At 48.2% G+C, this 14,519-nt stretch overlaps 1 protein-coding gene and 1 pseudogene across 1 annotated transcript; both read left to right on the top strand.

Annotated features, from left to right (window-relative positions):
• Positions 1-2,842: 2,842 nt before the first annotated feature.
• On the top strand, positions 2,843-12,116 carry C7H2orf72 (chromosome 7 C2orf72 homolog). Its single transcript, XM_059927463.1, has 3 exons — positions 2,843-3,502; positions 7,255-7,368; positions 10,327-12,116. The coding sequence occupies exons 1-3, from the start codon at positions 2,845-2,847 to the stop codon at positions 10,464-10,466; spliced, it is 912 nt and encodes a 303-aa protein (XP_059783446.1). The 5' UTR covers positions 2,843-2,844; the 3' UTR covers positions 10,467-12,116.
• LOC132368834 (ATP synthase F(0) complex subunit C3, mitochondrial-like) lies at positions 11,861-12,629 on the top strand (annotated as a pseudogene).
• Positions 12,630-14,519: the final 1,890 nt, after the last annotated feature.

The raw sequence follows: 14,519 nt of genomic DNA on the forward strand, positions 1-14,519 counted from the left end.
AACCTTGGTGTAGTTGAACTGACAGTTACTGCGTTGTGACCTGGAGTTCACCGTGAAAAGGGTCACCCAAGCAACTTCATGGAGTTTTTTGATTATTAATATGATTGTTGGCACATTCTATGCAATATATCTAAATTGGATTATGGTACCAGATATAGATGGGAATGAAGCTTGTGTATCATCCATTATCATGTGTAATAAATAAACAATTTAATACCCAAAAAAAAAAAAAAAATCTAGCTTCAAAGTTCTTTCTCTTTGATACTTTAAAAATATTATTCAACTATCTTTTTTTTTTTTTTTGGCTGCGCCACACAGCATGTAGAATCCCAGCTCCCCAACCAAGGATAGAACCTGTGCCCCCTGAAGCAGAAGTGCAGGGTCTTAACCACTGGACCGCCAGGACAGTCCCTATCTTCTTAAATCCAGTGTTACTATTAAGAAATGTGAAGTCAATTGATTTTTGTTCCTTCCTCAGCCCTCTGCTATCCAGCTGCCTGGAACACAGAGGTAATGGCTGGAGCTTTAGCTGCCAGTTTGAATCATGAAGAAGAGATGGGGGAATAGTGATCTGGAATGCAACCTGAGTCTTCAAAGACCTAGTAAAACAGAGCTACTACATCAGCCATGAACTGTCCACCTCCAAACTTCTACAAGAGAGAAAAATAAACTTTCACTGTGTTTATGCCACTGTTATTTGTAGTCTGTGTCATTAGCAGCTGAAATGAATCTTAATTCATGTATTGATTAAATCTGCACTGGCTTATACTTTCCAGAAATCTGATTAAACTAATAGCTTTCACTGTTTTCTTATAACAAAGGTATCCCATTTATTTTATACAGTTAGAAAATACAGATAAGCAAAAAGGACAAAATAAAAATAAAAATTACCTGTCATTCTTATTATCTAGAGATGAGCATGACTACTTTTCTGAATATATTCTTCTGTACACACACACACATATTGTTTTAATTTTAGAAGATTAGGATCATCTGGAAAGGACTTCTGTTTCTCTCCCACACACCACAACCCAACCACCTGCGGCCTCCAGGAAGGTAGGGTGGGGGAGGGCACGTCTCATAGTTTTTAGGTTTGTTTCTCAGTCCTCTTCAACCTCCTTCTTGCTTCCGTGGCATCTTCAGGATTGTATTCACGGGAATGGGCCAGCATCTCAAGCACATTACCAGAGTGTCAGCCCTGCATTATTTTTTTCATTCCACCAATCACCATCTGAAGCTGTTATTTATGCATTTACTTGTTTATCGTCTTTCTCTCCCAGCCTCCACTAGACGGTCAGCTCCACAAAGGTAGGAACTTGGCCTGTTCACAGCTGTCTTCCCAGCACCGGCAGAGTGCATGGTAGAGATGCTCGGTAAATACAGATTGGTTGACTGAATCACTGAGCTGGTGCTGGAACCCAACCTGACTCCAGCCCAGGGCTTCTTGCTCCATATCTTGTGTTTTTCCCACCCAAGCCCCTGGATATCCATCATGGGCAGAGATGGTATAGAGAGGCACAACAAAGACCACAACAAAGATATGGGGTCCTCCCCCCGAACATTGGCTATACCACTGTAGGATGATCAGACTTAGGGCAGGACTGCTTGGATATGTTTGAATCCCCACTGCTTGCACACAGGAGGTGCTCAAAAAAGGTTTGCTTTATTGAATGGACATACAAACTCTCCAGGAGGAGATGTTTCAACATAATTACAGGGGCAGGAAACAGAGTAACTACAAGAGCAGATTGTGGGTTATTCGGTGAAGGAGAGAGCTGAGTATTAACAAGTTATTGACCCAAAGGGGACTTTGGTCTATACTGAGTAATAGAGAGAGGAGAGGTAAAGAGCCTTGACCAGCGCTGCCCAATGCCCTAGCCACTCACTTCATGTGGTTATTTACACTTAATTGAAATGAAATAAAATCTAAATCTTGCACTAGCCAGATTTCAAGTGCTCCATAATAGACACATACGGCTAGTGGCTACTGCACTGGACAGTACAGATAATATGAAACGCTTCCATCACCATCAAATGTTCTCTTGGACGAAGCTGACTTAGACCCTTAGAATGAAAGGAAATGCATTCCTGCTTCTGACCTGGCCTACTGACATCCTCTTGTCCCCTTCCCGCACACATAGATCAGAGCACCATCCGTGCCCCACATCTGCCCCCCTAGACTTTCCGTTCCACAGGGAGCAACACGATCTGCCTCCACTTCCCAGTGCGGAGGGCAATGCCCTGCAGGTCATAAGGACTTGTTGAAACAATGAGCCCTCAATTAGTTTTTGTCAAATGCTGAAGGCCCGAAAGGTGAGTCAAGGACAGAAGTAACAGAAGAGACCCCTGCTTCCCTTCTTTTCTCACCTCACTACCCCCTTATCTGGTGCCCTGCCCCAGCCGCCAACTTCACTGCAAAGCAGCAGTCACGGGCAGCCCGGCCTCCAAAACTTCCCGTCGCCGAACCATGAGAACTCAGAAATCTATCTGCTCCAGGCCTCAGACCAATCTAGCTTGTGAAGGTCCATTTGCTCACATGATAATTTTCTGTCTTCCTCTACCTTCGGCTCCTGTACACCTAGCAGGTGTTCAATAAATGTTGGATGGATGGATGGGTGGATGGATGGATGAACGGCTCAGTTTCCCCGCGTCTGCCACAGGGACCGCGGGAGGCGCCACCATTAGAGGCCTGGGGGAGAGCCTCCGCTCCGGCCCAGCAGCCGGCTGGAGCTGGGCGATCCCGGCCCGAGGGCCGGGAGTCGGGCGGGGCGCAGCCCTCGGGGGCGTGTCCTCCCGGGCCCGGGCGCCGCCGCCGCCGCCGCCGCCGCCGCCGCCCCGAGAGGCATGCAGCTGGCCCGGCAGGGCTGCGGGGGCCGCAGAAGGCGGGAGGCGGCGAGCATGGAGCGCGAGCTGGAGGCGCTGGCTGCCCGGCCCGCGCGCCCGGCTGAGCCGCCCTTCCAGGCGCTGGTGGAGGCGGCGGGCGGCTGCGGGCAGGTGTTGCTGGTGGGCGAACTGTGGGAGCGCGAGCAGAGCCGCGCGCTGCTGTGGGACTTCGCCCGGGCGGTGTTCCCGCCCCAGCAAGCCGCGGGCAAGCCGGGCGGCGCGGCGGCCGAGGGCGCGGGGCCCGGGGCGCCGGGGGCGCAGAAGGTGCCCGAGACCCGGGCGCGCGCCATCCGCTCACCGCTGGTCTTCGTGCTGTGCCGCGCGTCATCGCTGGCCTCCCGGGAGCCGCGGCGCCACCTGCGGGAGATGCTGCGGGACGTGCGCAGCCGGCGGCGGCCCGGCGCGGCGTTGGTCGGGGTGCTGGTGGCCGAGGCGGAGCCCGAGGACGCGGTGGCTCCGGAGCTGCGGCTACTGGAGGCGCTGCTGCGCACGGTGTTCGGCCGCCAGGCGGGAGGCCCGGTGCAGGCGGCCGCCTACTGCCCCGGCCACCCGGCTTCCAGCTTGACTGTTCAGGCGGCCGCCTGCAGGGCCCTGCAAGCCGCCGGGCCCTTGCGACCAGGTGAGTGGGCTCGAGGTCCCGGACGGCGTGGGCGGGCGGCGGCTGGGGAAAGGCCAGCTTTTTTGGCCAGCGCCCCCCTCATGGTACACCGAGGTAAACTGAGGCTGGGAGAGAGGAGGTGCCTAGCACTAGGCCTCCCAGGTAGGGCGGAGCAGGCCCTGGGCAACGGGCCGAGTCTGTCCCGGGAGGATCCTGCGTGCATGGGATCCTGAGTGCTTAGGAAAGACGAGGGGGCAAGCAGAAGGCAGGGGAGGTTGGTGGAAAGAGGGCTGGACTGAGCTGGGCAAAGATCTGGAGTTGGGGGGGAGGGGGAGGAGGAGACGGGAAAGCCTTGGGATGCACCAGTTTCAAGGTGGGAGGAGGACAGAATTGGGACTAGGGGGATATCCGGTGCCAGGAGCTTCTAGGACGCACACAGCTAGGGATGCGCTAGAGACGCGACCGTGAAACGCCGCGGGGTCAAAGGAAGAAGGCAAGGAATAAATGCCGGGGACTTGGAGGTGAGGGGAGAAAGGATGTGAGGGACTGAGGGCCTAGAGTTTCCCAGTCCTTCTTGGCTACCCACTGCAGTGTCTCCCTCTCTTCCCTCCCCACTCTCCTGAAGTGTGGGGAGGGAAGTAAGGGTCTTCTCCCAGCCCCAGTGACTGCTGCCATCAGCAAAAGGGTCAGAATCTCCTCCATCCGGGTACACAGGGTTTTACAGAAGGTTTCCAGTGCCCCGAGATTAAAATATGGATGTTAAGTACAGCTGGATCTGGCAAAGCTGGAGTGATCTTTTCACTTCTAGCTTCCTTCCCCCCACTCCTCTCCAGCACCTGCTGCCCTCCAAGCTTTCCAGCCTCTGCCAACCTTCTTGCTAAAGAGTTAATGATGACAGAGGCTGTGTTCCGCCTCCCTGGGCATTGGTGTGTTAACTCAGCAACTGGGTGATGCCAGACTTACAGGGGTCGGGGGTGGGGCTTTTCCTGCAAGGAGACCTGGTACCTCTGATGTCACAAATGTCACAGACTTACCTGCCAGCTTGGCCTGCCTAGGTGAAGACCATTCCTCTCAGCTGCGGAGCCTGCCCTAACCTTCCCCTCCCCTTCCCACAACTCTTTTGTTGAGTCTGTGAGGAAGCCAGCTAAATTTGAAACTCAAGGACCAGCATTCTGAAAGACATGGAGAATGTCCTGAGGTGGACTGTCATTCGGATTGTTGCTGCCAGCACCTTTGCTGACCTGGCCCCATGGGGAAACTTTTCTGTCCCCTAATGAGCCTGTGCCTAGAAAATTCTCTGAGCCCTTTGTCTCTTAGACATCTCTTATTCCCAAGGAACAACTTTTTTTGAATTTTACTTTATTTATTTTGTTATACAGCAGGTTCTTATTAGTTATCCATTTTATACATATTAGTGTATATATGTCAGTCCCAATCTCCCAATTCATCCCCCACCCCCCACCCCCCCACAGGGAACAACTTTTAATTCCCCAGAGCCAAGCTTGCTCTGGGCTCCTAAACTTTTTTTTACATTGCAGTTGCCTCAGAGAGAAAAGCCTTTTCTTCCATTCTCCTTTTCCTGACCAATCCCATCTTACCATTCAGAACTGGACTTCCTCCTCCAGAAAGCCTTCCCTGACCCGCCCACTCCCATTTGCAAGTTCACAAATGAAATCCCCGAACCTGCTTCTGCTCTCCAAGCTCTTACCACGTGGTTTTGTCACTTTCCCTTGTGAGTTGAATCACCACTGTATTCCCATTTCCTGACACCCTGCTTGGCATGCAGAATCCTTGCCTCTTTTTAAACACTAACATTTCAAATTTTTAACATTTTGCAAGGGAATCATTCTATATATTGTGTTAAAGTCGATTGTACTTTTATCAAAACATAATGAACATGAAACCTTTCATTAATGACTAAAGGTCATGGGTGTAATTATAACTCATTGTCCAGTAATTTCTTCCAGGCTTTTGCGGTGGGTTACACCATGGATTCATGCTACTAAGGTTTTGCTAGTGCTTGCAGAGTTTTCCAATCTCTTTCCTCACTGTCTGATGGCTATTCTTATATTTTTAGGTTGCCTGCCTCTTGGTAGTGCTCTTTTACCCAGTTTATGCTTAATTCAGATGCATTTTGGTTGAAAAACAAGGACCCAATCTTTTTAGAATTGGGTACAGATTAAGAGTAAATTGGCCCCAAGTAAAGAATTATGAGAAAGGATTTTCTGTGTCTTGGCTCTCCGGAGTCCTTTTTTAAAACTTTATTCCAGCTGACCTTATTCCAGATGGTTAGGGATCTCAAGTAATCCCCAGATAACTGAGGTGGTACTATAATAAGGAAACTCGAATCGACATGTAATTGTTTTGTGTGTGATTATCAAAAAAGATTAATTCTATTTCTATTAAGAAATAGTTTGATGGCCATTTCAAGAATAGTTGAATGGCCATCATTTAAAAATCTACAGATAACAGGGACTTCCCTGGCAGTCCAGTGGTTAGGCTGCCGCGCTTCCAATGCAGGGAGCGCGGGTTTGAACCCTGGTCAGGAAACTAAGATCCCACATGCTGCGTGGCCCCCCCCAAAAAAAGTCTACAAATAATAAATGTTGGAGAGGGTATGGAGAAAAGGGAGCCCTCTATACTGTTGGTGGGAATGTAAATTGGTGCAGCGATTATGGAAAACAGTATGGAGCTTCCTCAAAAAAATAAAAGTAGAGTTGCCGTATGATCCAGCAATCCCACTCCTGGGCGTGTACCCAGACAAAACTATAATTTGAAAAGATACATACACCTCTATGTTCATAGCAGCACTACTTACAATAGCCAAGACGTGGAAACAACCTAAATGTCCATTGACAGATGAATGGATAAAGATGTGATGTATATATCACATTGTGTGTGTGTATGTACATATATATATATATATATATATATACACAATGGAATATTACTCAGCCATAGAAAGAATGAAATAATGCCATTTGCAGCAACATGGATGCAACTAGAGATTATCATACTAAGTGAAGTAAGTCAGAAAGAGAAAGACAAATACCATATGGTATCACTTATATGTGGAATCCTAAATAGGACACAAATGAACATACCTACAAAACAGAAACAAACTCTCAGACATAGAGAACAGATTTATGGTTGCCAAGGAGGAGGAGGGGTGGTGGGAGGGAAGGATTGGGAGTTTGGGATTAGCAGATGCAAACTACTGTATATAGGATGGATAAACAACAAGGTCCTACTGTATAGCACAGGGAACTATATTCAATATCCTGTGAAAAACCAGAATGGAAAAGAATATGATAAAAGCATATATGTATGACTGAGTCACTTTGCTGTACAGCCCAAATTAACACAACATTGTAAATCAACTAAACTTCAATAAAATTTAAAAAATAGTTTGAACTAAAAATCCGGGGGTAGGGGGGTAATTACTGCTTCTTGAGTTTTTTCTTTGGGCTATTTAACTGTAATTAATTTCATGTCATTTTTCTTACTGTAGTTTCTCCATCATGGTACCTACATAGGGTTTTTGCGAAGATGAAATGAGGTAATATATATATAAGAGCAGTCTTTCTTTTTGTTTTTTTTTTAAAGCTCAAAAACCCACCCCCTTTTGCAAATCAGAATCTTTCTTTTTTAATCAGGCAGTTAAAACTAGGGCAGTTGCAATTGAAGCTCTTGGTTTGCTGAACAGAAAAGTCTCTCAGTCGTGTCAAGCACCATCTGACCCCACTGCCTCTGGGACTTTGTGTTCTTTCTAGCAGAAGGAGCCTGGGAGAGACCCGGCCTCCCAGGACTGCTGGCATGCTTTTCCTGGGGTCCCTGGAGCCGGGGGAAGGACCCAGATGCCACTTCCCCCAGTGACCCAGCTCAGGGTGAGTGTGTCGCCTTCCTGGCTTCCTGGACCCTGAGGGGGGCTTGGGGTTACGGTCACGTGCACACAGGGGACCATAGGGATGGAGTGGCCCACCATCGGCGAAGCCCTTGCCTCGTGCGGGGCGTGAGGGTGAGCAACGTGAGGTGCCTTGACGCCCAGGCAGCCGGCACTCAGGCTGGGTCAGCGGGGCTCTCGCCCCAGGAGTCTCTGCCTAAGGAAGGGGTTGTGGGCGGGGCCGGAAGACAGTTGCCAGACGTGCATGGTGGGGCACCTGGAGCCAAACGTATTATCTCCCCTGAGCATCCAGGGAGTTTAACAAGTGACTTTTGAGCTGGAGGTTGGGGGATTTTCTTAGACAGAAATGGGAAGATTTGGAGAGGCAGCACCATGAACAAAGGCTTGACAGCATGATGTCAAGCTCAGAAAAGGGACCCTTGCCAAGAGTGCCCTGGGGGTGAGGTGCAGAAGGAGACTGGTGAGGGCCGAGGCTGAAGAGGAGAGCTGGAGCCAAATCAGGGCCCTGGACCCAAGTCTCTCAGGAATAGGGAGCCCTGGCGACTTCTGAGCAGGGGTGTGCGCTGATTACGGTGTGTAGAGACGTGACTGGACTGCAGGAGCAGGGAGAGACCAGAGGCAGAGCCCACCTAGGAGGGGACTGCACCCTGCTGGAGCACTGAGGTCCCCACCTTGCTGGCTGTCACCTCCAAGAGGCCCTGAGCTGTCTCCTCTCCCAGGCTCACTCACTACACCGCAGCTGCTCCTGCCATCAGCAGGCGAATCTCCAGTCTCCTATAACATAACATAGTAACAGAAGTGACTCCCCATCACCTTCGTCACATAACCAAACCTATGGCATGAGTATCTCATCATAATCACAGGTCCCACCCACACTCAAAGGAGGGGATTATGCAGGATAAGTACACCAAGGAATGGGAATCATGGGGGCTGTCTTAGAATTCTGTCTACACAATTGAAAGCTCAAAAAATACAAAAGAAGAAACACAAATATTAAAAATCATTCATTTAATTCCCCCACTCAGAGGTAACTATAATTTGGGTAGACCATCCTGTCTGTCTGTCTGTCTATCTAGCTATCTATTTATATTGCCTTGTACTATTTAAATATTAATAAATTCACTTCTATATAATATACAAATCATCTGCAAAATTCATCATATATTTAATATATTTAATTGCAGAAATGTTAACTTCAACCTCTCCGTCATCATTTTGGATGTATCTGGAAACTAAAGGGGAAAAAAAGCAAAGGAATCATAAACATTTTTTTTTTCTTTTTTTTGGCTGCGTTGGGTCTTCGTTGCTGCGCTTGGGCTTTCTCTAGTAGAGGCGAGCAGGGGCTACTCTTCATTGCGGTGCTCAGGCTTCTCATTGCAGTGGCTTTTCTTGTTGCAGAGCTCAGGCTCTAGGACACATGGGCTTCAGTAGTTGTGACCACAAGCTCAGTAGCTGTGGCTCAGGGGCTTAGTTGCTCCGCGGCATGTGGGATCTTCCCAGACCAGGGCTCGAACCTGTGTCCCCTGCATTGGCAGGCAGATTCTTAACCACTGTGTCACCAGGGAAGTCCCCATAAACAACTTTATGTAACTCTTTGATCACTTCTCTCTGTAGCATATAACAAATTGTTTAGTCTCATGTAGAAGTGAATGTATTAAATGCAAATTGCGTGTACAGACCATACATAAACATTTATAATATACATAATAAATAGCAGATTATACATACATACATTTACATACACTGTTTTAGAATCTGCTTTCTTTATCAATAACATACTGTGATTGTGCAGTATTCCACAGCGATAATTATACGTCAACATCTTTCATCCTTTTTTTTTTTCTGAGGTAATTGTAGATTCACATGCAGTTGTAAGAAATCACATTAAGAGATCCTGTGTACATCTTGCCCAGTTTTCCCCCATGTACATCTTGCAAAACTACAGGATAATATCACAACCTGGGTGTTGACATTGAAACAATCCACAGACCTTATTCAGATTTCCTGAATTTTACTTGTGTGTGTGTGTGCGTGTGTGTGTGTGTGTGTGTTTAGTCCTATGGAATTTTATACATCATTTTTAAAAAATTTATTTAATTAATTTATTTATTTTTGGCTGCGTTGGATCTTCATTGCTGCGTGCGGGCTTTCTCTAGTTGTGGCGAGCGGGGGCTACTCTTCATTGCGGTGCACGGGCTTCTCATTGTGGTGGCTTCTCTTGTTGCGGAGCACGGACTCTCGGCACGTGAGCTTCAGTAGTTGTGGCTCGCTGGCTCTAGAGCACAGGCTCAGCAGTTGTGGCCCACAGGCTTAGTTGCTCTACGGCATGTGGGATCTTCCCAGACCAGGGATCAAACCCATGTCCCCTGCATTGGCAAGCGGATTCTTAACCACTTCTCCACCAGGGAAGCCCTATACATCATTTTTAATGCCTGAATCCCATAATGTGACTGAGCCACAGTTTACTCAGCCAATCCCTTTGTCAGATATCAAATCAGTTAGGATGCTCTCAGCTGTAGGTAAAGAAACCATGACTCAAACTAGCAGAAGCAGACAAGGAATTCATTATCTCACCTAAAAGACGGTCTAGAGGTGGAGTCAGTTTCAGGGCTGGTTGATTTAGGGGTCCGGCAACACTTTCAAGGACCCAGGTTTTTTCATTCTCTTTGCTGGGCCGTCCTTAGTGCTGTTTCATCCGTAGGCTGGTAGCAAGATGGCTGGCGCAGTTCCACTAATTATTCCTAATTATTTCCTTAGGATAAAATCCTAGAAGTGGAATTGCTGGGTCAAAGGGTATGTACTTTTTTAAGGTTTTCGCTACGTATTTTGTTGTGTTTTTAAAGTAGATAGTCACTGGGGCCAACTCCTTCCCTTTCATTCCCAGCTTACCCGCTCATAAACTTTATCTTCTCATTGGGTGATTCCTTCTCTTGTGTTCCAGATAAGTTCCAGGACCCTGAGGAGCATCTGGCACTGACAGTCGTATATCCCAACGGAGACTGCGAGGATCCCGGAAAGGGGTCAGTAGCCTGTGATAGAGTTGCCTCCACTCCCGCTGAGCCCGCCGGAGACTTGAGATGAAGGCTGGACCCCTGGCTGCCCCGGCTCCAACCTACAGACAGGGGGCTGGCTCTCACTGAGCTACCCTGCCTCCATGTTGACTTGGGATGCTGGTAACTACAAAGCCCCACCTGCCAGGGGGCTGTTGCGTTGACCTGTTACCAGCCAGGCAGCGGGACTTACTAAGCTAAGCAGGACCTAGGAAAATGTATCCTCCGGGAATCTGGCCCCCCACTCACATTTGCTCACTCTCGGGTCACTGTGGGATTATTTTTTCTCTCTTTGCCGCGGTTTCTCTATGCCATTGAGACAGCTGGCTATCTGCTTTGAGGTTGTGCGGTGCTGTGACATCCCATGATTGTTTGCATGAGTGGCCATCATTTCAAGAGCAGTTGGACTAGAAATCATCAGATCTGAGAGGGGAGCCTTGGACCTGTCACTCAACCTTTGGGTCTTCTGTTTCTCAAACACGTAAGGGCGCTACCAGCCCAGTGGCTCTCAGCCAGGGGTCAGGCTACCCCTCCAGGCAGTATTGGAAATTTGTGTGTGTGTGTGTGTGTGTGGTGTGTTGGGAGAATCACTGCAACTGTGGGGCACCCCTGGAATTTAGTGGGCATCTCACAATGTGCAGGGCAATCTCCAGCAGCACAAAGTTGTTCCATTCAAAATGCCAATCATGGCAACTTTGAGAAACTGTAGATGAGACCATCTCCTCCCTGTCAAATTCTAGGAAGAGTCCCCCAGAGCAGAGAGAGTTGGGCTTCCTGGGGCTTTGGCTTCCAGAGCAAGCCAGAATAAAGATGCATTGCCACCCTGGGGGCCTTTTGGGGCAGAGTCAGTATGGCCCCTGTGCTGCAGGCCCAGGGCATAAATAGCTTTGCACACTCTTGAGAAGAAAGGACCATCTTTCTTCCTCATGTTGACATTAACTTTCTGTGCCGCGTTCTTTGAGAATAAAGATGCTAGGAACTAAGCACAGCACCAAACAGAAGGAAAGTTAGGGGTATGGATTACAAGAGCATAGGATTTGTTCTTGATCTCAGGTCCTAACCCAAGGTCAAAGCAGACGAAGCCCAGAGGTGCCGAGTTCCTCAATCCTTTTTTCTCTGTTTATGAGTCAGTCAGGGTCAATGATGTTCCCTTCAAAGCCAGGAAGACCATCTGACTGTTCACTCAGAGAGGGAACTCTGTATTAGCTCCCTTGTCTTTCTCACCTGCCCCTGGAGAAATCCAGTCTTTGGAATGGCAAGGACAGCTCCTGATTTTCCCAAGTAGAAAGCACTGTCTAAGGGAAGCAGCTAAATTCATTCATTCATGCATGATTCACTCAGCAGACATGCAGTTGTGCCCAGCGCTCTGCAAGATGCTACATAACTTGTATGAGTTATTTCAGCTCTTGCTGTGATGGCGACCAAATGTGCAACGGGAAACCTTCTGTGGCCGAGGAGCTCTTTGATGTTAAGGAGGAGCCCTCCCTGCTCCGTGCCTTTTTTTCCTCTATAATTTATTCTCTATAATAGGGAGCCTAAGCCTAGTCCGTATCAGTGTGAGGGCAGGTAGGATGCCGGGAAGGATACAGCTGACTTCCTCCTGCGCAAAAATGGACTCAATGAATTGCTGTTGACTTTGTTTTAAAATGGGGAGCCCCATTCCTTTGACCTCTACCACCACGGCCACTGCCACCTCCCGGGAAGAGAGGAAGCAGGACAGGAGCCCACGTTGCCTGTCAACCAAGTCCTCCAGCTGCCCTGAAGAGTGCAAGATGTCCGCCTGTGCACGCTCGCCTGCACCCCGCTCTGATCCGAGTTGGATCCAGAGTTGCATACAGACCAAGTTCTGCATCAGTGTTATTTCGACCAGAGGCTAGGACTGGAGAGGGCTCTTCAGTACTTAACTGGGCCCAGAATGGTGTGTCTCAGTTAATCCAAAGGGAGTTTTAGACCAGTGCACTCAGCAGAGACATTGATACTACAGCCAATTTTACTGGTGCAGGTGCTGCAGCAGTAGGAGTGGCTGGTTCTGGTGCTGTTACTGGAACAGTCTTTGGCAGCCTCATCATTGGTTTTGCCAGAAACCCTTCGCTGAAGCAGCAGCTGTTCTCATACGCTATACTGGGATTTGCCTTGTCTGAAGCTATGGGTCTCTTGTTTGACGGTTGCTTTCTTGATTTTGTTTGCCATATAACAGAAATTACTGCTTGAAATGTTGGCATTCATATAAATTGCAGATGTAATTCTGTGTATCTTACTGTGACTCCGAAAACTGTAGTATTGGTTTCATGGAAATGAATGTTATTTCCAAAGTCATTTCATTAAAGATGAAAACGTTAAAAAGTAAGAATAAAAAAATAAAATAAAATATGGAGACTGGTATTTTTTAAAAAATAAATTTATTTATTTCATTTATTTATTTTTGGCTGCGTTAGGTCTTCGTTGCTGCGCGCAGGCTTTCTTTCTCTAGTTGCCACGAGCGGGGGCTGCTCTTCGTTGCGGTGCGCGGGCTTCTCATTGCGGTGGCTTCTCTTGTTGCAGAGCACAGGCTCTAGGCACGCGGGCTTCAGTAGTTGTGGCTTGTGGGCTCTAGAGCGCAGGCTCGGTAGTTGTGGCGCCCGGGCTTAGTTGCTCCGCGGCATGTGGGATCTTCCCGGACCAGTGATCGAACCTGTGTCCCCTGCATTGGCAGGCGGATTCTTAACCACTGCGCCACCAGGGAAGCCCCAAGACTGGTATTTTTGAAGCTGCTATATTTTTCTATTTCTCTGTTAATTTCTTTGTAATAATTTGGTTGAAGTTTTGTTATTTGATGGGGGGCGGGAGCTTTTTTTAAGTTAGGAAATTGTCTAAGGCAGAAGTCACAAGACAGTAGCCTCTGCTGTGTTTAAAAATCTTTTGTATTTGTTGCCAACATTTGAAACTTGGGAGATTGCATGTAAAAAAGCTGGTTTTCTGGGTGAAGGATGGGGCATGTTGTCCCCTCCAGTTTCCTGTACCCTCCCACCCACCTCTCCCACTCCTCTGCCTCTCTTCATCTGAATATGCCATGTGCCTGGTCCTGGTCCCGGCGGGCAAGTGAGTTTGCAAGCCTCTGGTATAAAGCGTGGTTTACTCAGTATTTTTTCCTTACCTTCAGTTTTTGCTGTGAAGAGTTGAAGAGAGAAGGTCTTTCTTTACTGAGATTTGGGTTCTGCCTCCCAAATGTTAAACGGGACTGAGACCCATCTGTGCTTCCTTGAGAAATGGCTAAGATACGCCCCATCCTTTTAGGAAATGTTGTTGCTGTCTTCTAGCAGACAGAAGAGTTAGGTAACAGAAGGGATGGCTTTGGCAGTGGGTCTCTTCTCTAGGGACCCTTTACAAGGCACAAAGGTTGGGCTGGGCCTGTCTGAGGGCAGAATTAGGTCAGTGGTACCAGGAGCCATCGGTGAGGGGCCTCCAGTCAGGTCCCCGTGTGGGCTCTTGGGTGCTAATCTTTCTAATATGGCAGTGGTTGTGTTACTTCTGACTTAAATCAATAATTCCTAATATCTAATAAAACCAAACAGTACCTCATTGCTGGCTAATTGGAAACGGAATGGATCTTTCCCTTTATTCTCATAAAAGTGTTCCTTGAAGGGACCCTTGGGAGCAAGGCATCTGGTTAAATGGCAGGACCTCTGGAATCGTCTGGCCTAAAGTCCCTCAGTCCTGCCCTGGGTGACATCTCCACAACCCTATTGGCTGGGATTGGAAAACATGTAGCTGGAAAGTGTAAGAAGATATTTAAAAAGAGTTTTTTTTTTAAGAGATAGCATTTAACTTGGTATTTATTAGGGTGTGTGTCTGCACACGCGAATGTTTAACGAGATAAAACGGCCTTAACTGAGTCTCAGAGAACCCTTTATACTACGTGCGTCACAGTTTCCTCTCAAAATATTTGTTCACAAGACCTTCTGCACAAGAGTCCCTTGGTTATCAAACCAAAGCTTAAGGCAAAGCTGCAAAGGAGTCAAGGGCTGAGGCCCCTACACCTGTGGTCTAAACAAGCCCCTCTTACCGGGGGCAGACCACCTAGGACCCCACCTCCCTGGGGAAGGTT

Source organism: Balaenoptera ricei, chromosome 7 (assembly GCF_028023285.1).
Source record: "Balaenoptera ricei isolate mBalRic1 chromosome 7, mBalRic1.hap2, whole genome shotgun sequence".
Classification (NCBI taxonomy): domain Eukaryota; kingdom Metazoa; phylum Chordata; class Mammalia; order Artiodactyla; family Balaenopteridae; genus Balaenoptera; species Balaenoptera ricei.